This window comes from Platichthys flesus, chromosome 18, assembly GCF_949316205.1.
Source record: "Platichthys flesus chromosome 18, fPlaFle2.1, whole genome shotgun sequence".
Taxonomy (NCBI): Eukaryota; Metazoa; Chordata; class Actinopteri; order Pleuronectiformes; family Pleuronectidae; genus Platichthys; species Platichthys flesus.
In genome coordinates this window covers 19,271,154-19,298,508 of record NC_084962.1, presented here as the reverse complement: position 1 = coordinate 19,298,508, position 27,355 = coordinate 19,271,154, and the positions used below count along the sequence as shown (strand labels likewise).

The window sequence follows — 27,355 nt, the reverse complement described above, 5'->3', positions numbered from 1 at the left end:
ACAGGGAGAGGACAGTGAGAGAGAGAGAGAGAGGGGTAATGAAATGATGTCAGGATGTGGGGGAGCGAGCGATGGATGGAAGCGGCTCTCCAGTGTCGGGGGGGGGGGGGGGGGGGCCGTGACAGGAAGGTTAATGGAAGAGCATTTATCACAGAGCAGCACAGAAGAGCCGGGTGAGACCGACTGAGACACTTTGAGAGATATTCAGGTGAATGTTAAACTTTGAAACTTCTGCTGACTTCCTTGTTTAACTGGACAAACACGTCCAAGCAGAGATTTTTAAAGTTTATTTCTGTGCAAGTCAAACATCCAATTATCTTTTATTTCACACTGTACTGAAAAGAAAAAACACGTTGAAGAGAATAACGAAAACCAAATGGAATGATTTAACAGTTATTTATAGAAACGCTATTAAACTCTTCATCGTGTCTGAGGGACTAATTCAGCATAAAACCATAATTTTAGTTTTCTGAATAGAAAGAAGTTAATCTCTGTGACTTAACAATGATATCTCGAAAAAAAACTTTGGTTTAATTTCTCTCCTCTTAGGTTCATATTGTACTGAACACTTTATTTATGGTGTCAATTATGGATTATTATGAACCAGAAAATCTGAAATAAAGACATAAATAACATGAGATGAAGGAAATGTCCCTCTGGCACCACAGAATTCAAATCTGAAGTTGTTTCCCTGATATGTTATTTGTTAGAGCTGCGTATTAATAAGTAAAACTTAAGGTTTGAAACATCAGGAACTCGTGATGATCATGTTGAATCATCTCTAAAGTCAATATTCACCCGGGTTGTGATCCAAAAACAAGTCCTACTGCAGAGATGATGTTTCACTAAATGCAGAGTGACGTCAGATAGAATTCAGACTCATGGATAAAGTTGATATTATATGAATGAGGTTCTGTATGGGGTCTCTACAGATGGGTGCACACGTACCGAGCATGGCCTTGCCCTCGTCCTCCAGCTCGAAGCGCAGGGTCTGCAGCTCCTGCTCTGATTGCTGCTTCAGCGTCTCCAGGCTGTGGCGATGAGCCTCTCTGATCGACTGCAGCTCCGCGTGGTGATGGTGACGGAGACGCTCCTCCAAATCCTGGTGGAGGGGCAGAGAGGGGGAGAGAGGAGATGAGTCGGGTGGGTGGGGAGGACAGGGAGAGAGGGGGAAGGAGCAAAGAGAGGGCAGGAGAGAGAGAGAGAGAGAGAGGAGAGGGGAGAAAGTGGGGTAGAGGAAGAATGAAGACAGATAGAAAAGAAGCAGTGTGAGAGGAGGGGGATTGAAAAAGAGAGGCAGAGAAAGATAAGGAAGTGTTTCAGCCACAGTTTTAAATCCTGTATTCGAACAGTTTCTCCTTCATCAACGAGGACGAAGGAGAGAAAAGAGGACGATCAATTCACAGAGTCTGAAACAAAGAGATTCATCAGCCGAGGAGAAAATAGAAATCATTTCAGGTTTTCAACAAAGTCATTTTCCAGAACGACCTCGACTGAAACTAAACTTCACTGGAAATCATTTTCTAAGCGAACTGCAAAGTCAAAATATATTTAAATCATTAAAAAACAAATTTAAACAATAACACATTTCTCCAGCAAAGCTTTTGAGAAACTGAGTTTAAGAAAAATTGGAAGGCTAATCAAAACGTTTCCATAAATCATTGACAGGGTTTTAATCGATTCATGTTCAACCTCTACACACACACACACACACAGACACACACACTTACACTAGCATCACACAGCGATTCTTTTATTGCATTTGTGTGAACCTCAAATTAAAACCTGGCGTTGTGTTGTTGCTAATTCCCACCGCCCGACTAAATCAGGATTTTTCAATTATCACCTCATCAGCAAACCGTAAAATAACCCAAGCTCTAAAATGCACATGTTTAAAAAAGCAATTTAATTCAGTTTAGGATACTAACGGTTAATATATTCCTATTTTCAAAGTGCATTAAATGAAGAAAATGTTTAATATAAGAGGGGGGAAAACACAACTGCTATTTCCGTCTCAGAATATTCAACAGGGCTCAGATCTCATTTCCATAATTACACAAAGAACTAACAGCGCACTTTCATGGACGAGGAAAATGCCGCTCACGCTGAGTTTAACTGGTTTTTCTTCACCGGGGAAAAATATTACGATCCCATTTTGCCAAATTATAACTAGAAAACATCAAGAGGGGAAAAGAAGATGATAATAAAATGGTGTATTCATAGAAGGTCCACGGGCGTCTTAATGCTCCGACATGCGACGCCTGAGGGAAACGATTCAGGGGAAGGAACCAAGCTGCTGAATATTCAGATGAGTGTCCGACTCGGTGCCGACGTGGCACTCGTGCTGGTTTTAATGGTCACAGATTCAAAACCACAGAGGTTCAGATCATTTGTGGAAAGAGGTGAGGGAGCGGAGGGAGAATGATGTCGTTTGTTCATTCAACCTCGTCAGCAGCTGGAGGTTCGGTCACAGAATCAGGAAGCTGCTGCTGAGCTCTGATCCATTAGTACTGATCATTGGTCCTTGTACAGTGGGTCAGTGAGAGAACTAGACCTTCTTTATCTGTAGGTGAAGGCAGAACATGAATTCCTCCTCATCACAGTGGATCATTTCAAATTGACTGTAACGTGGAGGGAGTTTCACTGAGCAGAGATAAATCTGATTCTGGATCTGACTGTGAGAAATGGTTGCAAACCAAGTTTCCAAATATGAGAAAAGAAAAAGTCCTGTTTTTAATGTTGGTTTTAAAACGCAGATCAGGAGTCAGATCTACGAAACTCAAAGATTCAAAAAGTCAAGTTTAATTCTGAACCCTTTTTACTCACAAACTTATATCTGATCAATTTCTATGGAGAAGAAGCAATCCAAAAGAACTAATGTGAACCCAATGTGTGTGTGTTTGTGTTTGTGTGTGTGTCTGTGTGTGTGTGTGTGTGTGTGTGTGTGTGTGTGTGTGTGTGTAGCAGGGATTTGTACCAACTTTATTACTCCCTGGATATCACTGTCTGTGAAGTGTGAACAGTTGACGCCACTGAATGTGAATGTTCCTCCCTTCCATAAAGTGCACACACACACAAATCAGCCCTCTAATGCCTCCACTCTGGATAATTGAGTTTGTCCCTCTCTCCCTCATCCTCCTCCCCCCCCCCCCACACACCCCCGCTGACAGAAATAAACTTCCCACCGCCATAAAAGAGCCTCCGCCAAGCTTTTAAAAACTGTGACACAACACAGACGACTCTGAGCGGGTGATGAAAACGTTGTTGAGCGGGTGTGAGTGTTTTGCGTCCGGGGGCGAGCAGGAGGCGAGGGGAGATAACGGCGAGGAGCATGTTTGTCAGAGCAGTCGGTCGTTGTGTGACACTGAGGTGATACTCTACTGCACACAGACACACAACCGTTGCCAAAAAAACAACACAAAATCACGAGGACGGCGTCTCTGACCTCCATTCTGACTCGAGCAGTAACACAAATTACAGCGTGCGAGTCGGAGAATGGATTTTGGAAATGTGATCCGAATCGACCTTCACTGTGAGAGTAGAAGGATTAGCGTTGAGGAAGGTTCTCCTGGATCCTTGAGGAGCGTGCACGTTGTGTTTGTGCACGTTCTGTGTCGCGGCTGAGTCACTTCTCCAACTGGCTCCTGATTTGTTGCCGTCTTAAAGAAATGAATATTGTGTGTAATTACAGAAATTAGCTGTTTGCTTTTAAAAAACATGGATCCTAGCAAACTTGATGACTAAATGGGGAGTTTAGTGGGCGGGGGGGGTTTCAGATATTTCCAGTTGATTGATTGGTTTGATGTCACTATTAAAAGTAACAGCCATTGCTAAGTTCATCACGACTGTTTGAACTATTGAATTACACAACAGGAAACATGGTCATGAACCAACAACAGGCGGAGAAGACAAAACAAACATGATGCAAACAAAGGAAGGACGATCATTTCAAAGGTGATTTGGTGAGAAACCCTGAAAATAAACATAATTATTTCTTTACATGTGAACTCCCACTGGTGTTTAATGGATTATATCTGTTGATGAATGTGTGTGTGTGTGTGTGTGTGTGTATTTGTTCCCCACCACCCACCTTCAGGTCACGCTTCCTGGTGCGCTCCTGGTCCTGCATGGCGCAGCAGTGCACCTCCTGCAGACGGTGCTGTCGCCTCTGGTGCTCCGTCTGCAGCTCGTCCAGCTGCATCCTCAGGTGCTCCCTCTCCTGGGTGAACTGGTGCTGCAGCTGCTGCAGCGACGACTGCGACTGGGAGAGCTGCATCTCCAGACTCTGCTTCAACAGGGAGATCTGAGGGGGAACAGAGGAGTGAAATGTCACCGGACTCAGAGATGAGTGTTCCTGAGTGGAACGAGGCACCGGGTCTACAGATTAGCATGATAGCAGGAGTACAGAGGTGAGAAATGAAGGAAGCAGCAGGAGGAGGAGGAGGAGGAAGAGGAGGAGGAGGAAGAGGAGGAGGAGGAAGTGTTGCCGTCTCCAGGGAGCAGCATGTTTGGTGCCGCGCAGCAGAACAGCTGAGGGCTAACACAGGGGTGGCAGTCAATTAGGCTTAAAACAAATAAAGCCACATTAAGATGTTAGTTCCTCTTAAAGCTTCCAGCAAAAAGAGATTTTTATCTTTTCTCAAATCCATTTTTCTGCACCTCACTGCAGTGCATAATGAACTCTAGCTAACGCTGTAATGAAACAAATACATTATCAGTACGATGCACCACATTATTCTGTCTAGACAACTTAAGATAATGATCATTAGGAGAAAGTGTAGAGATAAACAGAGAGCGCCTTGTGCACACCTGATATCCACAGACTGAGAGGCTCACAACATCCATTAAGAAGCTTAATAAGAAAGTTTAACCATCATGATTTGGGCCCCAGAGGTCAAACATGGAAAGATAAAAATCCATTTCAGTCAGCCACCAGAGAAACTACTGTGGAGTCGTATCATCCCAGTGTTGAGGAACCATCTGTGAACAGGTGATTGTGAAGGAGCAGACACATTAATCACCGTATGGGAGTGTGATGAAGATGATGATGATGATGATGGGCCGCCGGGCAGATCAGGCGTGACGACCACCGGCGGCTGATCCCCCCCCCGAATGCAGAAACACACATTAATAGAGGCGTTGAAGCCGTTTGTCTGTCGCTGTGATGACCACGGGAGAACTGAGTCACGCTACATTACCATTAACCAGGCGGCCATTAACACCAGGAGGCTGCTCCGGCGTGTTTCACCGCCGCGTCTCAGAATGTGTGAGTGAGTCGGTGCGGCCGGGCGAGGAAGGAAGAAGTCAGACACGAGCTTATTGCCTTTTCTCATGCTCCTTCTCCGCTTATTGATTTCCTACTCGTGGCATAATGGTGGAAATTCGAGTACAAGCTGATGACATCTGGTGTTCTGTGTTCAGATCTGCAGCTGAAGATTAAAACCACCTCTGAATTCTAATGTTCACATCTCTCTCTCTTTCATCCCTTACCAGGTTTTCTAAAAACCTCTTAACTCCCAAACACCAGATTAAACTATGTCAGAGGAGGAGAGACAGAAGGAGGCGTGACATGTTTTTAAACACGCGTGTGCGTGCTCGTACCTGTTCGAGCAGATCCTCCACCTTCCTCTGCCAGCTCTCTCGGGCGCTGCCCAGCTCCTGCTCCTTGCTCTGGGCTAGCTGAGCCAGAGCGGCGGCCTTGTCCTCCCCGTGCTCCTCTCTCAGCTCCTCACGCAGCTTCTTACACTCCTGCCTGCAACACAACAACACAACAACACTCATCAACAACACAACACTCGCTCATTCATTTGTTTGTGTTCATATTCATGTATATTCACCAAACCAATGAGCTGAGAGATATTAAAAAACGCTTTTTACAGCAGAAAGAAATCAATTTAAAAGATCTTTGCTCGCTGTGGAAAATCGGATAAATAGAGTTTATAGCTTCTTTCAGATTCTGTTCATAACATGTTGTTATTATCACAAACACAGAGATGATTACTCATGAGGAAGGAGACTCAACTGTCACTTTATGAAACAATAACTGGTTCCTTATCACAGCTCAACACTGCAGCTATTCAGCCTCAATCAATCTGGGCCATATGTGTGTGTGTGTGTATACTTGTGTGTGAGTGTGCGTGTGTGTAGTGAAGTATCCAGACAAAGCTCATATTTTTGTCAATCTGAGAGCCACAAACACACACACACACACACGTCCATCATACAACACGCTCGACATGTGTCATCATTCATGTTCCAAGATAAAGCCCTCTCTCCTCTCTCTCTATCTCTCTCTCTCTCACACATATACAGACACACACACACACACACACAGACACGCACACACATACACACACACACACACACACACACACACACACACACACACACACACACAGACACACACACACGCACACACACACGTCCATCATATAACACGCTCGACATGTGTCATCATTCATGTTTCAAGATAAAGCCCTCTCTCCTCTCTCTCTATCTCTCTCTCTCTCACACATATACAGACACACACACACACACACACAGACACGCACACACATACACACACACACACACACACACACACACACACACACACACACACACACAGACACACACACACGCACACACACACGTCCATCATATAACACGCTCGACATGTGTCATCATTCATGTTTCAAGATAAAGCACTCTCTCCTCTCTCTCTCAGACACACACACACACACACACACACACACACAAACACACACACACACACACACACACAAACACACACACACACACACACACACACACACACACACACACACAAACACACACACACACACACACACACACACACACACACACAAACACACACACACACACACACACACACACACACACACACACACACACACACACACACACACGCTGGCCTTGGGCTTCAAAGAGCTCTGGTCGTCCTAATCAGAGCTGTTATAGATGATGTGCAGGGCCGGGACGTGAGATGAGGGCAGAAGGAGACGAGGAGAAGACGGATGAGACGGAGGAGAGAAGATATGGAAGCTGAAGGAAGTGAAGCATCAGAGGAAGAGAGAAGCACTCTGATGAAATGTGAGATAATTGGCCGGACTCTGCGGCTCCTGCTTCGAGCTTTAAGGGAAACATGCTCATTGGAGGTGTGTCTGTGACATGTGGGGCCTGATTGGACTCGTTCACACTGGACGATAGGTTCTCATGTGGAAACGACATCTCAACGATATGTGGAACTTGTTGAGGTGAGACTTTAAGAACCGGTCAGAAGCTACAGACGTCTAGAGATAAAGGTTCATCCTCACGACCTCCTCCACCGCCACCATGTCTGTTTGGGTCAGGAACTCAGGAAACACAATCTTTCATGGGGCTTTTAAACATTTACACTCTGAAGGTCTGTGAATGTTACGACAGTTTAGTCGGCAGCTTTACACCGGATTGAATCGAAGCTGCAGAGCCCTGCGAGGATAATGCTCTGTCACGCTCTATATTGTGAGTCGGTGTGACCTCTGTGTGTGTCTGTGTGTGTGTCTGTGTGTGTGTGTGTCTGTGTGTTCTAGTGTGAGAAGCAATAATAAGGAGACAGAAAGACTTCAATTTCCAATCCACTCTTAATTTCATGCTCTGTCTATGTTAAAAGGACACACACACACACACACACACACACACACACACACACACAGACACACACACACACACACACACACACAAACACACACACACCTGAGTGTCTCGGTCCATTTCAGCTCCAGCTCCAGAGCCATTTTGTCCATCTTCAGTTTCTCTTCTTCTTTGGTGGTGATGATTTTAGCTTCATGCTGACGCTTCTGGATCTCCAACTCCCCCTGATGGAGAGAGAGAGAGACAGAGAGACAGAGAGACAGAGAGACAGAGAGAGAGACAGAGAGAGAGACAGAGAGAGAGACAGACAGACAGACAGACAGACAGACAGACAGGGAGACAGAGAGAGAGAGAGAGAGAGAGAGAGAGAGAGAGAGAGAGAGAGAGAGAGAGAGAGAGAGAGAGAGAGAGAGACAGACAGACAGACAGACAGACAGACAGACAGACAGACAGACAGACAGACAGACAGACAGACAGACAGGGAGACAGAGAGAGAGAGAGAGAGAGAGAGAGAGAGAGAGACAGAGAGACAGACAGACAGACAGACAGACAGACAGACAGGGAGACAGAGAGAGAGACAGAGAGAGAGACAGACAGACAGACAGACAGACAGACAGACAGACAGACAGACAGACAGACAGACAGACAGACAGACAGGGAGACAGAGAGAAAGAGAGACAGACAGACAGACAGACAGACAGACAGACAGACAGACAGAGTGTTAGTTTGACATCAGTCTGAGCAGCTCAGAGTTCTGTTGTCGTGCTCTGGCATGAATCCATCTCTGCAGGCATCTTTGAAAACTTTGGGGATTTTTTGTAGCGTGGAAAATGGCCGCAGCCTTTTGAGTGACATTGCTTTTAGACAACTCAAATGTTGGTTATTGGCAAAGTCAATCCAAGAACATCGAACAACTCTGTGGAATCTGGTCTGTGTGGCAGAACCGTAGAACAGGCATTAGCTGTTTATCTCTAGTTTGTGTATCTCAGTGAATTGAATGATTCTCTTTGTGAGACGATCTGAGTGATTGTGTGTTTGTGCTGACCTGCAGTGCAGACAGCAGGTTGCTGGTCTCTCTCAGTCGAGCCCTGGTGGCATCCAGCTCCTCCAGCAGTTTGTCCTGCGCCTCCTTCAGGGTGGAGATCTGTCCCTCGGCTGTTCCCATGTCCTGCTCCCCCTGCTGCAGCTTCCCCTGCAGCCGAGACACCTGCGTGGAGGACAGAGGACCAGTCGGGGGGGGGGGGGGGGGGGGGGGGGGTGAGACAGAGAGAATCAACAGCCTGTCCTCTGTTCTACTTCAGGCTGTGTCTCAGAGTGGCAGCAGCCTTGGAACCACATCAGCAGATTCCTTCCAAAAAGCTTTCAGTGACTTTCATGTTCTTTTTGCCAACGTGGCGACAAGGTTCCTTTTTAAATCCATTAGATATTTATTTACCTGGATTTTAAAAGTACAGTGCAAATGGGAACAGGGAGTGAAACACAACAAACAGTTCTCTACACAGAGAAAAGGAAAAGGATATTTGTGACAGGTCGTTTTTTCCCCATTCAACCAAAGATACAAACAAATAAATAAGCAGCGATTCATCTGCATCACTCTTTGTGAATTTCTGAACCTGGACTGACCTGTTCAATAAATTCAAAAACAAAATGAGATACGGATAATAGTTATTAATAACGCAGTAAGAGTTTTGTGGGTTGTTAAAAGCTCTAACTGATGAAGCTCTAACTGATGAAGTTCCACAGTGTGGGTCATTTCTTAAGTAAGTTGGGAGCTGAATATTAATAAGTGACCCCAGCCTCGTTGTTCAGCCGCTAATATGACTGTTTACCTCATCTGTCAAAAATAAACACTGATTATTATTCCAGTCATGCAAACTGTATTAGTAAAGAGCTCAGGACTCAGACTTCAGCTTAACTTCTGGAGGTGACATTCAGAAGTTAAGAGTTGTGACTCATCAGCATCGCAAAGTGTTTTCTGCTGATGTTCCTCAACGTGATCTTCATCAGCACATGATCAATGCAGAAGGATTAACTCTAAAACTCAAACAACAGAAGAGTTCTTAAAGATGTTCTTCATTGATTTGAATGCAGAATGGGTGAGTCACTGTATTGTCATGGGTTCTGGCCTCCTACCTCCTCGTTGGCCGCGCTGAGCTTGGAGGTCAGCTCGTCCTTCAGCTCGTCCAGCTGCTGCCGGAGCAGCGTCTTGTGCTCCTCCAGTTGGAGGCGCTCTCTCTCAAACTGCTGCTCCAGCTCCTGTGGCGACAAAAACCCAGAAACATAAATCAACGTCAGAGCCAGTGAGCGTTGATGATGAAGTTCAGAGCCCAGATCAGTTATTCTCACACGAGAGAAACAAGTTCCCACAGAGTGAAGCTGTTGAAAACCTTTTACTGGCTTTCAGGGATCATTCTGAAGAACAGCGGTGACTTCACCATCACCTCTCAACTTATTACTGAGTTAAAGTCACAATAAAAATCATATTAAGTTATTTATTCCAACACTAAACCGAAGTTAAACAACTTCCGCGGGTCAGCAGCCATCCACTGCAGGAAGTCAAACCGCTGCAGCATCATCACCTCAGTCTCGCTGAACATCCACATTCCCTCTCCTCTATGTCTGATTTCACATTCACCACCTTCATCTGTGCAAGTTCCTAAAAATACTTCAAACTCTCTCATTGTCCTTGACAGGGAGCAGAGAATCGCATTGTTACCATAATAAAGCTTATTATGGCGGCTGATGAATGGGGAACGATTTCTGTAACACTGAGCAACGGCAGCTGCTGCTTTCCAAGGACAATTAGAGCCGAGGGAAATGGCTGTTATGTCACATGGACTCTTCCACGATTATTCACTGTGCAGGAGAAATGGAGTTTTTAAAACGTTCAGGGTATCGACTCCTGTGACACGGCTCCATACAAATGAATGGGACTTGACAGGAATTGATCTGAATGGAGGAGAGAAGGAAAAATCACGGTAATTTGTGTTTAATGCCTCATGACATGTGAATTTGAGGGGGGGAGATTCAGGGTGTAGCCCCCCCCTCGCATCCAAAGTTAGATGGGATTGGAACCAACCCCCCCGTGTCCCTCAAAGGATGATGGATGTCCTGGTTAGAACAAGTGAATGCTAACGACCACAAAAAAAAAAGCATATGTGAAAATGCCTTGAACAGCATCAGGACCAAGTTAACAAACCAGTCTGGGACTTGTATTTACCAGAGAACTTGAAACATTGTGTTCCTCTGCCACCGAGTCAGATCAAGTTCAAAGTGTAATTTAATCATAACTTCTTCATATTTGGTGTTTAGGTCGAGCAGCTGACATCTGAAGACCAGGTTCTAATCAGCTCATCCGTCCATGTGTGAGAGGTGTGTTCAAATTCACAAGAGTGTGATGGACGTGTGGTCAGTTTGACCCTCGACCTTCAAATCTCATCACTTCATCCTCAAGTCCAACTGGAAACTTTTGCCAGATTTGATGAAACTTCCCTCAAAGTTTTCCTGAGTCGATCTGATCGTGAGAATTTGATCGACAACCTAAAAACATGAAGCTTCTGTCGCCGGTGCAGATTCATAAAAGGCCTCAATCATTAATTCAAAAATACATTCAAATGAATACGTTGAAATCGTTATTGTTTGTGTGAGGCGACCTCCACCAGCCTGATGACATCAAGGACACATCAAAGGAGATCTTCTAGTCAAAGGTCAACGAGAAGCCGACGTCACACGAGGACGGATCTAATGTGAGACATCAGGATTCACGTCTTCCCTTGTGGTTCGATTTGGAGCCGAGCGATTCATTTAAAATCCAGACCCCCGGCTCCTCGCAGGCAACTCTCATTACAATTTAAAGTGATGAAAGAGCAGAGGTGATGAAAGTAAAGATGATTAACTAGATGTGATGAAACTCAGATCAGACGAAATAATCGAGTGATGACGAAAAGAGATGGAGACTCTGCAGAAGAGACATGAGGCAGATGAGTGAGGCAGCCGAGAATGAACGGGGAGAAAATGAGTGCTGCTGCTGCTCGACCCCCCCACCCCTCCCCCCCGCTAATCTTTAAAATTGGGACATTTCTGCAGCAACACTGACAGAAAGGAGCAACAATCAGAAACGACTGAGCAGATCAGAGCTCAGCAGGAGAAAATATGAGGGAATCATAGGAGGGCATGTTAATACAAGGCCTCCTGCATATGGAATGCATTTCTAATAACTATGGAAATGTAAGGACGCTCCTCTCTTAATGTAGCTGTCAGCTCTCATCAGGTCCTCGGCAGAACATTATTTAAAACAAGTCCTCATTATGCAAATTTGATGCAAAGGGAATAGTTGATCACTGGCGTCCACGTGGCTGCATGTTCCGGGGATAAGGGACCCACTGGAGATCAGGCATCATCACAGAGCTATTTCAGGCTGGTGAGACCGAGCAGCCAAATTAGCAGCGGGCTGTGGTTTGGAACAGCGAGACCTCCGGGCTCATTAAACTGGTCCCAGGGCCCGCTTCCAAATCCTCTGGGGCATTTTCTGCATTTTCATACCAAATACAAAATCGTCATAATGTTGGAATTTGGGTATTTGGTCCCATCGGGATTCTACGTTGTCCTGTTTTCACGTGTGTTACTGTAGAATCCGTCCTGTTGCTACATCTAAAGGTCCTTTGTAGAGTTTGGAATTATAATTGCGACGATTTTGAGCGTTTGCCTCGATATACAAATGCACACAATGTGGTCAGCAAAATAAATATTCATGACATTGCTTTTATAATATTCCACTGAGGAATGGTGTTAAAATATGCAGGAGACGCAGAGAAAACATGGACGTAAACAAAAAGGTTTAAAAAAAAGTCAAATCAAATGGACCTCAGATATACACACAATATATTTTGGTCGAAAGCACTGAACAAAATTGTTTAATGGGTAATTTCAGCTTCCATAATTTAAGTAGAGTCATACGTTTTATCTGTGGGTTATGTTTACTATCACATTTTTTGTAACTCTAGCAGTAAAATAGTGCTGCAACTTATTGAACACGAAGATTTTTATAAAAATCAACACCATTTAATGCAATATAGGAACAACGATGCTTCATTATATATTAAATATTTATATTGGATTGGTTATTATGGTTTTATTCCACTCTGTTAACTTTAAATGCAGAATTCTGTGATGTCTAACAAACCGTGCTAAGTAAGTAGCAGTGAAATATTTATGGTGGAACTTTTAGAAACACACACAAAACGCTGGGCTCCTGAGTTCCGCTCCTTCTCCATCCCATAATTCTGCTCCAGTTTTGAGGACTTTACTCCCCACTTGCACTTTTATGTGCAGTAAATGTCACCAGTTTACGATCGGGGCTGTGAATTTTAATCTAAGTGTCCCTCAGCCTTTTAAATGTCAAACTCCAAAAACAACTTTCAAGACTCATCTCCCTGATTTTGGTGCTTGATATAATTAGTCGCAGCCATTTTGTCTTTATTTGAAAGAAAAATCATATTCAGGTTCATAATCTTTGGTTAGTGTTATTACTGTGAAATGTGTTCAAGCTCTACTGTGCAGAAAACATCACTTTACTCAATCTGTGCATCGCTGCAGCTCCTCTTTCAGCCTCTGTCTGAAACTTTCACAAATTATAGCAAAACATGAAAAAGCATCATTACTCTCCTTTAAAAAAAAAATCTGCCACATTAGTTTACATTTTATTTCCACACCTCTCATGTCAGAAGTGTGTTGGTTCCATTCTCTCCTGATGACACACTAAAGCTGCAGTGTAGGTGTGTGTGTGGATAGGAGGAGCAGCAGGTTTAGAGCGTTAGCGGCCGCTAACAACCTTCGTCAGCTGCCACATCTCTCAACTTTGGTTTCATTGAGAATTCATCCCCCCCCCCCCCCCCCCCCCCCCACCGGGTTACTCAGATTCCTGTGAGCTCAGAGGATCCATGACATTTATAGGTGACAACTATAAATGTGCTCCTGCGTCAGTGGGTTTCAATCCCTCTCCTTCTGAGGTTGCCAGATTCTTACTCATTGTTTTGACCCTTTGATGGTTTTCACTCTATAGAAATCCTCTGCGGATGCTTTTTAGTTTTCCGGTTATGTGAGCCCGTATCACCTGTCATGCCCACGCATACTGCTATATTAATTTTATACTTCAATATCAAAGTGGGCCTCTTCATAAAAACCCTGTGTCATGGATTCCAAACGTGTATTCAGTATTTTAGAGAAGCTGCTTATTCACTGAGTCACATTTAGGATTAGGATGTCGACTCTGTTCTTGTTCCTGTTGATAGAGGATACCGGTATTTGTCATAATGAGCCGAATAAAATGTACATATAAATAAATATTTATCATAAAAACACGTGTATTTCTTCTGCAGAAGTCTTTAAATGCTGTGAAAAGCATCAGTTTCATCAACTCGTGTCTTCTCTGCGGTGAAGAGCTCGTCAGTATCAATATTAACAGTTTGTCTGTTTTAGATAATATTTCTCTTATTATTAGTAATAAAAGGTTGAATCGAGTGCTACCATGGTTTTAATAGGAACACATTTACCAAAGTACAATACTAAGGTACTTAGACACATTTCTGATTAATACTCTCCTACACTTCTATAGACTGATTAAGATAACAATAAGAAGGCAATATTGTACTTTTCTCTTTTCTTCTTATATATAGTGTAGATGCTCATATGGGGCAGGTGTAATTCCAGCACAGTTGGTCTCTAGTTATGTTTAAAGGGTGAATTTTACTGCCCAGAGTCTAAGAGACAGTAAACGTTAACGTCTGTAATTAATTAAAGGGATAGAAGAATGTGTTTGCCTTAATAATGTCATTAAAATCTGCATAATAATCTTACTTCGGCTTTATGAGACTTTATAGCCGTACCTCTGTTTACAGGCAAAGGAATTGAACCTGTTTTTCTGAATGGAGAGGAAGTGTTAGAGAGGGAACAGTGGCAAGGACATTTCCTGTGTTTTGATACCAAATTACCAGAGCTACAAACTCAAGAGAGAGAAAAGCTTTTAGAGACACAGCAAATGTACAATTCAGACGCTCAAGGCAAAAAGAGTGAATAGCTGCTTCTTGTGGCAGATGGTGCAGTCAGTCAGGGAACGATGTGGAATTAGCTCAGAGGTTAGAGACGCCGGCTTGTGACCGGCTACTTGTGGAAGTCCCTCCACCAGCTTACACTGTCTTCAGGGACGAGTGCGGCTGCCTCATCTCATCAATGCTCCATCTAACAGAACTGCAGCTCCTCTCCTCAAACACATCCACCATGGTTGAACATTAGAGAACAGGGGTCATAATAAACATTGTATATTTGCACATGTGGTGTGTGAGAGTCAAGATACTTTGACAAACACACACTATCACTGGTGTCGATCCAAATAAAGCACATTGCGACCCACATTAAATGTGTCACTCACAATCCCCCCTTGTTTATTAACAAACAGGAAGTCAACGGACTGCAGGGGACAGATTGTGATGTGACTGTGTCGTCCTGGAATATCACAATGTTTAAATTTGATATTAGTTCATATCAGCGTTCATTCCAACAAACTGACGGTGGGAAATTGCTGAACTCATGAAAGTGGATCTGTTCCTGTGGAGCAGAAAGTCTCAAGTGGAGGTCAGAGTGATGGATGGATCCTATTTATATGCAAAGTCACTGCAATTAATATTATCTTTGATTTAGAACCACGACTTCAGTCTTTATCACGTCTCTACTGGAAGTTTTAGTTCGTTAATATGTCACTGATGAAATACAGAAGCTTCCATCTGTTTCTTCTCAATCAGCAAAATCCAACTTCATCTCTATCGAGTGTGAAAACTGAGCAGAATTCCTGCTTCGTTTACTTCACCTGCACTAGTTTCTGAAAAGAGGTGAACTCCTTCCAGCACGCTGCAGAGAACCAGCGTCCCGGGGCCTCCAACATCTTTACGGCCTGAGATAAGCCCAGAGCTCCACGATGCAGGATCAATTAAAAACATTCACGTTCATCTTCCTGCGGCTGTGAGCGATAAACTCTGATTAGAGAAGATGCAGCAATCTGTAAATGAATCTGGTGTTGGTTTGTGTGTAGTGTGCTGATGTAAAACCTCTGGCACATTGTTTATCTCAGTTCCAGAGGTGGATTGTTTTGTTTTGGACGCAGAGACAACAGATCTCAGCAGCCGTGGTCGAGCTGAAGCCCCTCAGCAGCTCTGGGTGCTGCTCTACCGCTGTGTGCTGCTCTAGCTCTGTGTGCATGTGTTACTCACAGCCAGCAGGCGGTTCTTCTCCTTCTCGGCGTTGTTCAGAGCAGTTTCCAGGGTCACTCTGTGCTTCTTGGCCACCTCCTCCACAGCTCGAGTCTGGCTCTCCTTCATCTGGCTGCCCTCCTCCTCGTGTCGGGCCCGGATGTTGCTCATGTCCTTCTCGTGGGACGTCTTCTCCTCGTGCAGGGTCTGACGAACGCAGGAAAACAAACAAACATTGAAATATGCTCAGAGGTGAGACGACACGCTGACGGACAGGGAGAGCGCCCGGGCTGACATTTAGACCATATGCTGTATTATTCAGCCTCTTTGCCAGTGTTTACCGATCGACAGCCAAGGAATCAATACTTCCCTCCGTCTCCCTGTATCTTCTATTTTGTCTCTATTCCCATTTTCTCACCATTTCACACTCAAAAGTGTGTTTTTCCTGCAGCAGTGGAACGAGTTGCTGAACAAGCCTCCGGGGCTCATTCCATCTGGGGGTTAACGTTTAATGGGGTTATTGATTACGGAGCCGTGAAAGACCCCAGACATGACCCCGCGGTTATTACGCCTCTAAGTGGAGCTGGTGTTGTCTTCAGCATGAGGAGAGACAGAGTTCAGAGCTTTATATGTTTTGCTTTGTATGGTTACTGTTGAGTCCAAGGAGAACAGCAGCTTCATCCACCCTCTCCTTATGAATCCACTTCTAAATTCACAAGATCCAGATTTTGTATTTGGATCTGTAATAAATCCAAAATACTAAATATCAAACCTCTAAAAATGACTTATCCTTTTTAACAAGATCCCTGATTTATACTTCAAAAACATTCAATCTCATGTTGTGGTTGTAAAATTGCCATTGCTGAAAAATGATATCGTTTTTGTCGAGCCCTACAACTGGAATCTTTACAGCAGGATTGTAAATGAACACTAAAGACATGAAAACTTTAATTTACTAAAGAAACGATGACACTGATTCATCCACACAGATAATTAACTCATGCACAACAATCTGTCTTCTATTTAGCTTCATCACTCGCAAACAAAACCAGCGTGTAACTGGCACAGAATCAGACGCTGGCAGCAACATGAAAAAACACTAATGTGCCTCAAAGGGATTCACTCGTGTCTGTTTGGAACTGTTGCTCCAAACCAAAGCCTGTTCCTGGAAATCCCCCAAGAAGCGTCCATCGAGCCGGCCGGACCGAGAGAGACCGCTGTGACATCACATGGCCAAACAGACCCGAGGGGAACCGAGCATCATCTCAAAAGAAACTGGGCCTGAACGCATCCCGGGAGGTCGATTCCTCCTTTTGTGGGGCGGAAAAAATACGAGGAACACAAAAAGACAAATGAAGGAAAAGACGATTTGTAATTTCGAGAGAGAGAAGGGAAAAACCAAGACTCCCACTAATGTAATGACTTTTCCACACTTTCTTATAATTGAAGAGTTTTATACTCTGCTAATGTCGTTCAAGCACGATTGAGCCAAAAATCCCTGCAAAGTGCGAAAAACTTGAAAAACACATTCTGCTCCAGAAGTGTGTTTCTTCTATTTTAATGCAGCAGCGTGAGAGATCCCCAATCGATGGTTTCACCGAGAGCCTGATGAATGAGAATGAAGCGGTAAAAGCAGGAATCAGCGGAGCTAGGAGAAGCAACAGGAAGGTGGTGGAGAAGTTTAACCGGCGAGGCCTCGTCTATTATCCTTCGGGGGAAGACATTGAAATTCACGGCGGCGTCTCGCGGTGGGAGAACTCTGCCGGCTCCCGGAGGATTACACTGCACAAATGTCAGCGATAGATGAGAAAACACACATGAAGCAGCAACACTTGACATTTGCCGTGGGCTGTGGTCGCTCTGCTGACTCCACTGTTCCTTAAACCATCCGACCTTTAAGCTTCTGGGTTTTGGAGATGAGCAGCGGCCGCGCTTCAAAGTTCGCAAAAAGCTGTGATTGACAGGTTTGACTCTTTAAACTGTTCCACGATTACAGGTCCAATTATTTATTATTTTTCTCCTCTGACTCTTTTGCGGACGACGCATTTTTTTTAATTTGCTGCACACATCGGATTGATTTTTTCTACAGAGGACAATTTCACACCGACTTTAATCGGCTCGGACCTTCAAACTTTTCAGTTTAGTCCTAACCAATAAACCAGGAGTGGGAGGGGCCTTGAACAGAAGAGACCTGGTGGTCGTTTATAAGGGGGTCGTGAAACAATAATGATAGAACGGTGGCAACAGAATAAACCAAGACCTGGTTCACTTCTCTGTTTATTTGACATTCAAACAGAAAGACTAGTCTCCACCAAGATGACAACACACTGATGTCAGACACACCCTCATCCACAAACCAATCAGAGTTGAGCAAAGGTTGACTCCGCCCATGTAAGTGAGAACGATAGGACGTTGGTATATAACACAACATTCTTTAGTCCCTAAATTACAATGTGAAACCAAATCTAACCAGATCAAATGTGAACAATGGAACAAAGGCAAGAAGCCTAGTTCAGACTCTCAGAGACAGACTGAGGGGGAGTCTTTATCCATATTAGATATTTCATATACCCACACCGAAATATTTGTGTTCTTTATCAAAAAAAACCTGAATTATATCAAACATTCATGTCAAATAGTCTTTTAGATCCGACCGGCTTTGGGCACAACCTCACCTGAGGACACGGGAGGATTATCGGCTCTGTGAAGTCACAGAAGACTCAGGGCTGCCCGAGGAAAATAAACAGAAAACCAAATAGAACTGAAGAAATAAATCGCTTCTCCTCTCAGCTTATGGGCAAGTGAGTGTGAGAACAGCTTCAGTGCCCAAACTAATGTCTGTTTGCTTTCGGGCTTCTCTCTGCAAAAAGCTGAACTGTGGAGTTTGAGGGAGAAAGTGGTGACGGCAGTGACTGATGACAAAAGTGATTCTACACTCAGGAAGGACAAAGAACACAAGCTGCATCACCAGGAATAATAAAACAGGACTGACGTTAATATCTCTCTCTTGAACCTGCTTCCTAATTACTTGCTGAAGTTCCTCTGAAGTTTTCCCTTTTTCACGCAAGGACGAATTTCTCATAAGTTCTTGTTTCTTGTGACCGTTGAGCGGGTCGGGAGCAGAGTACACAGAAAAGTTAAGTCCCGGCTTCTTAATGAGTTATTGGCTATTCATGACACATCACTCCAGCCTGATGTGAATATTAAACACACAAACCTTCTCCAGGGACTGGATCTGCCGTTTCTGCCGGTCGTCCAGGGCCTGGCTCTGGCTCTGCAGCGCCTCCCTCTCCTCCTCTATCCTCAGCACCTTGTCCTTCAGCCGGCTGCGCTCGTTGTCCAGGTCCCTGATGGCCGCCTCCTGAGTCATCTGGCTGGCCTGCAGGCTGCTGATCTGACCTATGACGGGAGACGTGACAAGGATGCAAACAGTGAAGAGGAGACATCTGCGATCTGGGTTCACCCCGAAGGAGTCTGCTAATCCAGATCTGTTTTTGTCTTCCTGTCAGTGAGCTGCAACCCACTTGATCAACAATAAATATGCGATTTAAATGAGACACAAAGAGGAGATGTGTGAAAATACAAAAATACAATCCACACTGTAACTTCCCTTTAATACAATCAACCACTAACACTTCCACAGCAAAAGAAAACCAACATCTCTTCCCCTATAAGTAGAAATAAAGAAGCCTGCGTGATCTGTGTCGTGGCTGCCGTCACCAGCTGGATGTTGTTTGTCTCTCACATGCAAACAGCTGTGGAGGAAACAGATGAAACCTTCTCGAGGGCCGTGACGAGCTCAGAGGAGCTAATGGGCCGAACATAATTCTGCGCTGGGTCGCTGCTATCGCTCACACATTTCTCCGACAGTAATGCTTTAGCGATATTGTTGCTCAAAGTACCGACGGAGAGACGTCAGGAGACATCAACTCACATCCTAACATGCAAACACACAAACCTTAAACTGGGCATAATTGATGTGAGACGATGCTGCCTCTGCCTCTCGGGGACTGGGGAGACCATGAGCGTGGCTACACAGCAGCGGGCCTCTAAAGAGTTAAAGGCCACGATACCTGAGAAGCTGCTGGACGTGTTTGCACGACTAACCCCAGGACGTGTCCCGGGGGGGAGCACGGCTACAAGCACTGGGTTGCATTCTGAGCAGAGAGGAGGTTTGAGTCTTACTGGCTTTGAGCAGGATCTCGGTGGCTTGCTGCTGGACTCGGTCTCTGGCTGCCTCCAGTTCGCACTCGGCTTCCTTCTGACGGATTTCCACGATCTCCGAGTTCTGGGTCACCTCATCCAGCTGCCTGGTTAAGTCCTGCAGAGGAATCACAGCAAGACACAGAGGAGAGAAAGGTTCTGAACACGTGGAAGACACATGAGAGAAGGGAACTACTTATGATTTAATAAACCATAATATCAATGTCTATCAACAGAATGAGTCGTAGGCCCTCTTTAACTGCTGGTGTGCTTTAATCAATACCTTTCAAGGAACAATGGAAAATGTGAAAACAGTGTGACAATGTGAGCGAGGCTGCAGATGTTGATCTCCTGAAGCCCCCCCACGCCTCATTGTTTTCTTCTGCACGCTCCATAAGTCTACATCTTTCATAGCATCGTGTTCGGCCCCTGCAGGCGTCAGTTCTCAGGAGGAGGAGCCAAACCTGCAGCCCGGCAGCAAACTGCAGACACACACACAGCTGAAGAATCGCTGGTGGACATACAGTGGAGCTTTTAGCAGCTCGGAAGCCAGACATCTCCCTCAGGAGTTAGTGAAGACCACAAACTGAGTTTTATTTTGGATTTGGCCACAAATACGAGTCTAAATTAACAATACTGTTGTTCTATGATGTCTGAATGTGTAAATAAAATCATCCATATTTAAAGAGATTGGGAAACAGAGACAGTTGAATGGAGGAAGAATAAGAGAAAAGGTTAAAGTTGTAAAAAGACGTGCACAACTTCTGGAATGAAGGAAACATGATGAATAATTTCATAAGATACTGATTGAATTTAAAGTGTTGACAAGTTGTGAGAAGTTTAATGTGAGAGCCGCTGGCAGCTTATTACCAATAATGATGCTCATGTATGTAAATACTGATTTCTGCTCAATTAATCCCAACTAGACTTCAGGGAGGGATTTGGCCCATGCACACGCACACACGCACCGACGCACACACACACACACTCACACACACACACACACACACACACACACACACACACACAGACACAGAGCACATCTTTCCATCCAATCAAACGTTCTGCCTAAATCTTAATTAAGACAATGAATTTGAAGCATGAAAATAACCAATGAGGAGCCACACATAGATTAGCCCTGGTGTGTGTGTGTGTGTGTGTGTGTGTGTGTGTGTGTGTGTGTGTGTGCTGATATCCCTGATGAGCCCGGGGCAGGGAGCTGCACATTGTGACCTCCAGGTTCAGATAAGAGATCCATACAGAGATTGATCGTTTTGAGGAGAGCTTCCAGAGACATGTTTCCGTTAAGACTTGCTCCAGGTCGGGGGCGGGGCTCCGGTCATGGATGTTAACGCATGGAGGATTGAATTTTATAAATATAATGTAAGGATATGTTTTTAAATCCTTATTTAAGAGGTTAAAGAGTTGATGTCCTTTGTTCCATTTGAAGACGATGTCACTCTTTTAAAACCGGTCACATATTTAATTCTTTCATTTCTCAAAGAGGGTCACCAGCTTTTCTTGCGGAGGATTAAAAATACCTTAATTAACTCTATCTCCTCTGATTTATCTGAGCTAAAAGAAGATTTCTATTGTTGGAGACATTCAGTCATTACCCTCTGATTCAGCTGTAATCAGATTTAAACACACACAGACACACACACACACAGACACACACTTGTGTCAGTCACTCTGATTGGACCTGGCTGGATCCTTCATTGCCATTTAAATATAAAAGTTGCTGAAAGCAGTGATTTATTGTTTGATCTCACAAAAAGCTTTTTACCTGAGAGGGAAGGATTCGGTCCAAAGACTAAACATCACTTCACTGGAGCTTTTTATATTTCTACAGAAGCTTCAGAGGTTGTTATATTTGTCTCAGTCAATCCACTCAATGATTTACTTGAAGTAAAGATTTGTTGAGTTCTCGTGAGTGTGCTTTCAGCCTGTTGTCGCCCTCGCTTCTTAATGTTTTCCCAACTTTCTTTCTTTATAATCCTTTGCTAATGCAACAGAGCTGTTTCCCTTAGTGGATCATTAAAGTGTTGTCTGATTGTGTGTAACTCCTGAGCTGAAGGAGTGTGACGGAGAACACTGGAGCAGGAAGCTGTGACGTCCTGACACCAGGTTCACGTCTGACGTCACTTCCTCTCCCCGTGAAGAGTGGCAGCTCAGTCATTACGACCCCCGGAACGAGGGAACGTTTTCATTTTTGGTGCCATGTTTTAATTTAACCTGAATGAAAAGAAAAATTCAGTGCAAAGTCTCAAAACATCACACAACAAAGGATTGTGTGGAAAACAAGACACAAGGTGTGTTCTGTGGTGAGACAAACTAAAAACAAGAAAGCTTCTGTAGTGGGATCGAGTCTCTCTCTCATCAGTGAAACTCAGCAGGAGTTGAAGGTTTATGAGATTGTGTTCATGGTCTGAGGCTGTTATTAAGAGATTAATGTGCAACAATATAACACAGCCCACGGAAGATGAAACTGGTCACAGATCAGATTGTTGCCGCGCTCTGATATCTGGTCTCATGTGTTGCGTCAGACGAGAGAATCTGGAGGAGTCGTCAAGAGAAGCTGGTTTCAAGCTCCTCTGTCCTCACTTCTTTATCTGGGTCACAGCTAATTGCTCCTGTAACTAAAGAAATGATTACACAACTCACAACCACTGGGGGGGGGGACCCCTTCTCATCTTCAGTGAAATCAGTGGTGATTCAAAACAAACCTCAGCACCAATCACGACAACCCAACAGACCTACTTCACCGATTCCCCCAGAGCACAAGGGATTCTACTCCAGACACTACACAACTCACTCCACAGACGCTACACAACTCATTCTACTCCATAGACACTACACAACTCACTCCACAGATGCTACACAACTCATTCTACTCCATAGACACTACACAACTCACTCCAAAGATGCTACACAACTCATTCTACTCCACAGACGCTACACAACTCACTCCACAGATGCTTCACAACTCATTCTACTCCATAGACACTACACAACTCACTCCACAGATGCTACACAACTCATTCTACTCCACAGACGCTACACAACTCATTCTACTCCAAAGACACTACACAACTCATCTACTCCAATGACACTAGACAAACTTATTCTACTCCACAGACACTACACAACTCATTCTACTCCAGATACTCTACACAACTCATTCTACTCCACAGACACTAGACAACTGAGACAATTTAAAAAACAAGGGATAAAGAAACAAACAGAAATGCTATTTTTGCCTTCACAGCAATGCACGCTCCTTCCAGAGAGCCGGTCTCCTGGCAGAATTGTTTTTAAGAAGTTGTTAATGAAAACATTTAACAGCCACTTTGTGTTAGAGTTAGACTCCATGGAACAGTATCTTTATAAATGTGCTTTTACTGGGATCTTGTAATGATTGTTTAATATTTAAACTGTTTTCAATTGCTCTTATAATTTAAGCTCGATAAGCAATTTGTAACTTTGTTTTGAAAAGTGCTAAATAACAAAGTGTATTGTTGTTATTATTATTATAATTATTATAACCAAGATATAGGAAATGTTTTCATTTCATTCCATGATTTGGTGTGAATTTTCCTGTGTGTTTTTCTGAGCTCTGTGCGGCTGCTTGTTATGAGACTCGGACGTTGTGGCCTCGTCAGGTACATGACAGTCAAAGAAGAAACATCTGGACGGACTCACAAACAGACCAACACCTCATATTCTCTGACAGGAGTGAAAAGCAACACATGTTAACGTGGATCAATGGACTCTGGACTTTCTTGTTTTTCCTTCCAGTCCTTTCTTTCGGCTCAGTTTCTTTGTCCCATCAACACAGAGCAAACAGTTCCTTTTCTTTCTGTTTGAACAACCGTAATAAAAGACTCCGTCCGAATAATGATGTTTTTCTGAAGGTGGCCTGGCAAGAGTAAATATCCAGCTGCATTCTGGGTAATATCTAAAATATTCAGTTGTAGTTCCTATGATCACAATGGCCTGAACAGAATATCTGTATCTAAACAAATTATAATTAATTACTCAAATTGTGCTCGACCGATTTATTTAACAGAATATTTGCATTTTTTTTCTTCTGTTTGCCGACATGTACACTTACGCAGTAAACTACGCAGAATATATGCACTTATGTTTACATTTCACAAAGGTATTTGTTTATCTTCTTAATTTATGTTCGACATATCTTGTTATAAAATAAATTGTGTTTTCTTTGTATTTAGTTATTTACGATTAGGTAAATGGTTATAGTCTAAATGATTAAGCCTCAATCACATTTCTCTGTCATAAGTTTTATAAAAACCTCATAGGAATCATTGCCAATGTTTTTTTTGAAAAATACATATTGCCTGATTTATCAGTATTGAAAATTAATAAAAAAACTTTTTAGTTTTTTGTGTTTCTGACCTTCATTTTATCATCTGCTCCAAAGGTCAGATTTGTAGACTGTCCAGTCACTCATAAGACTGTAGCTGTCCTGAAGCTGTGATGAGTGGAGTCAGCTGATTGGTTCCCACTCACCTTGACGCTGCTCTCGGCCGTGTTGAGTGACGCGTGGAGCTTGTGGGACTTGTCCCGGTTCTCCCGGGCCTCGTCCGTCACCCGGACCAGCTCGGCCCGCAGCTTGCCGAGGGTCTTCTGCAGAGCCGCCTCCTGGCTCTGGAACTCCCGCCGCAGCTCGGCCTCGGTGCGCTTCCACGCCAGCAGGTTGTCGGCGGTCAGCTGCTGCGTTCTCTTCATGGCTTCCAGCTCGCGCTCGTAGAACGCCTGAGCCTGAGGGACAGACACACGGGTGAGAAACCATCCGTCACTGAGAAGGACGTCCAAACAGCTTGATGGAAGAGATAAAACACAGAGCCGTGTGTCTCCAGCTCCTTGTGTGAGACATGGTGACTCTCACAGCCTTCACTTTCATCAAGGTCGTCATAAGAGTGTCAATGAATGATGTCTTTTTTAAAGGACGTTCAGTAAAGCTCATCAGAGCCCGTCCACTTCCTATTAATCCTGCTGTGCTCGACCGAATTCCACTAGAACACAGTCACAAGGTTTCCCTCAATAAATGCATAACGGATCAAATATATATTTCCATCTGCTTCAGGACAAAAATGCATAATATTCTATCATCCAGGTTGTGCTTGTCCTCAGAGGATAAAGTATATCTTATGATGTTGCATGAAGCCTATCGTCCAATTATGTGCACTACAAACTCCTCGTCATGCAATAATTAACTTCCTTTATAAGTGTTTAAATGTAATGCAGTAGTGTGGGTGCAGTACCTTGCTGAGTTTGGCCTCGTACTCCTCCACCAGCCTCTTTTTGTCTTGTTTGAGCTCCTCCACCCGCTCCGCCAAAGAGTCCACCTGCAACAAATCAGAGAGGACATCTTCAAACAGTCGGTACAGACTCTGAGGTTTTGTCAAGAGAGAAAAACATAATGACAGTGGCTGTCTATATAAAGTTTAACCTTCTCTAGATTTGCAGTAGCAGCACTAGAGGACTGACTGTCTGCATGGTCGGTAATAACTTTATGGACGATAGCACGAGCAAGCTTGAGATAAATCATGCAGCTCACAGATACACAATGCAGCAACAGAAGAAAAAACAAATTAACAAATATGTTGTTTTGAGATGTGTAAACCATTTTGGGGGGTTCAATCTGAAACTGTGGCAGGAGAAAATGAATATGGCGGACTGTCCCAATCCAGATAATTAATGGGAAAAGGTTGTGTCACTTTCTTCTAGTCTCCGTTGTTGTGACGCAGCTCGTTGTGTGTCTGTCGGGAGCTGATCTAGCTTCGCAGCAGTTACCTCAGCCTTGTGCAGCTGGCCCAGTTTCTCCTGGTCCTTGCTGTAGTTGGCGTTGTGGCTCTGGTGGTTGATCAGGAGCTCCTGGATCTCCTGCCTGTGCTGGCCCTTCAGCTCCTCCAGGGCCGCCTTCTTCTCCTGCTCGAACTGGGCCTGGGCCTGGCTGAAGGTGCGCAGCTTCTCTTCGAAGGACCGCCGCATCTCCTCCACCTCCCGGGACATGGACACCACCCGCTGCGTGTGCTGCCGGAGGAGACGGAGAATAAAGGCCCGAGCTAACAGGGGGATTGATTTATGGATTTGTGGGCCTCTTACACCGTGGGTAAACTTTTTAAAAGCTCCAGGCCGGGTGGTCATGTACTGGCTCAGGGGGAATTTGACCTTCTGGCTTTCGACCTGTCGGCTCTAATGTAGCACAGAAAACCAGCAGGCAAACTAAACAGAAACCAACCGCTTGTGAGTAGGGTACCACTGGATGTGCGGATATGATGCAGCCTGTCAGGGTCGATCAGGCGCCACATGATGAACAGTATTGACAACTGGACCGGATGGTTTTCTGAATGTGTTGAAGTTGGTGCAACAAATAATAATCATCTGTAAGAATCAGATCTGAAACACTTTATTATTTAATTTGGCCGAACCGTCTGAAACGTTTTAATTTGACCACAGCAGCAGATAGAAAATTAATTTTTAATTTGAATTTTGTGTACCCTGAAGCTCTTAAGCAGTTTGCTCACGATGGAATTAATCTGATGAGGTGTGTGTGTCACTCAGAATCACATCCTCTTCCCTCTCTGTGTATAGACCTGCACAGTAACCACACCCGTCTGTCTGATACCTGTCAGCTGCTGTATCGATTTGAAACTCTCCTCCATTCACACACACACAAAGTGAAGGTCACACAGTCCAGACTGTCTGACTTGAAAACTGTACGTGTGTTATCAAGCTAATACACCAGGAGCTAAAGAGCGCTACAGATACTCCTCCAGCACACAAACAGACACACACAGACTGCCTAAGTACACAATCATATGTGTCTGTGAATAAAACTCGAAAGTAGAATATCCTGGATTCGAAGGTCGCCATCTTGCACGTTTCGCGTTGATGCGTGTGCTCAACCAATCACGAGTCAGTCTCAGCTGCCAATCATAATGCTTCATCCTGTTTTAGCATCAAATTACTGATGAAAACCAAACTTATTAGAACTGATAATCAGACGTATTGTTGGACAAATCATCTGCCAGATGAATATATGTGGACATGCTTTGAAAAGGTGTAAAAGCATCTGTCTCTTTAAGACGTGGGGGGGGGGGGGGGGGGGGGTATGTTTACTTCTCCCAGCTGAAACTGCGTCACTGAGCGATCTGGAAATAGCTTCTCACCAGTTCAACCCAGTGTGATGAATAACTCTGAAAAATCATATGTTCCCTCGGATTCATTAATGTAAAGCAACAGGGAGCCCC

At 44.2% G+C, this 27,355-nt stretch overlaps 1 protein-coding gene across 4 annotated transcripts in view; it reads right to left on the bottom strand.

Moving 5' to 3' along the window:
- fam184ab (family with sequence similarity 184 member Ab) overlaps nt 1-27,355 on the bottom strand; it is an 80,457-nt gene that overhangs the window by 17,800 nt on the left and 35,302 nt on the right. For all 4 annotated transcript variants that reach the window (XM_062412073.1, XM_062412075.1, XM_062412074.1 and 1 more), the window contains exons 4-15: nt 25,896-26,135; nt 25,364-25,447; nt 24,609-24,860; nt 20,058-20,193; nt 19,090-19,271; nt 15,894-16,079; nt 9,766-9,888; nt 8,678-8,839; nt 7,735-7,856; nt 5,602-5,752; nt 4,091-4,303; nt 949-1,102 (exon numbers count right to left, since the gene is read on the bottom strand). In XM_062412073.1, coding sequence (XP_062268057.1) covers nt 949-1,102; nt 4,091-4,303; nt 5,602-5,752; nt 7,735-7,856; nt 8,678-8,839; nt 9,766-9,888; nt 15,894-16,079; nt 19,090-19,271; nt 20,058-20,193; nt 24,609-24,860; nt 25,364-25,447; nt 25,896-26,135 — 2,005 coding nt within the window. The remainder of the gene's footprint in view (nt 1-948; nt 1,103-4,090; nt 4,304-5,601; nt 5,753-7,734; nt 7,857-8,677; nt 8,840-9,765; nt 9,889-15,893; nt 16,080-19,089; nt 19,272-20,057; nt 20,194-24,608; nt 24,861-25,363; nt 25,448-25,895; nt 26,136-27,355) is intronic.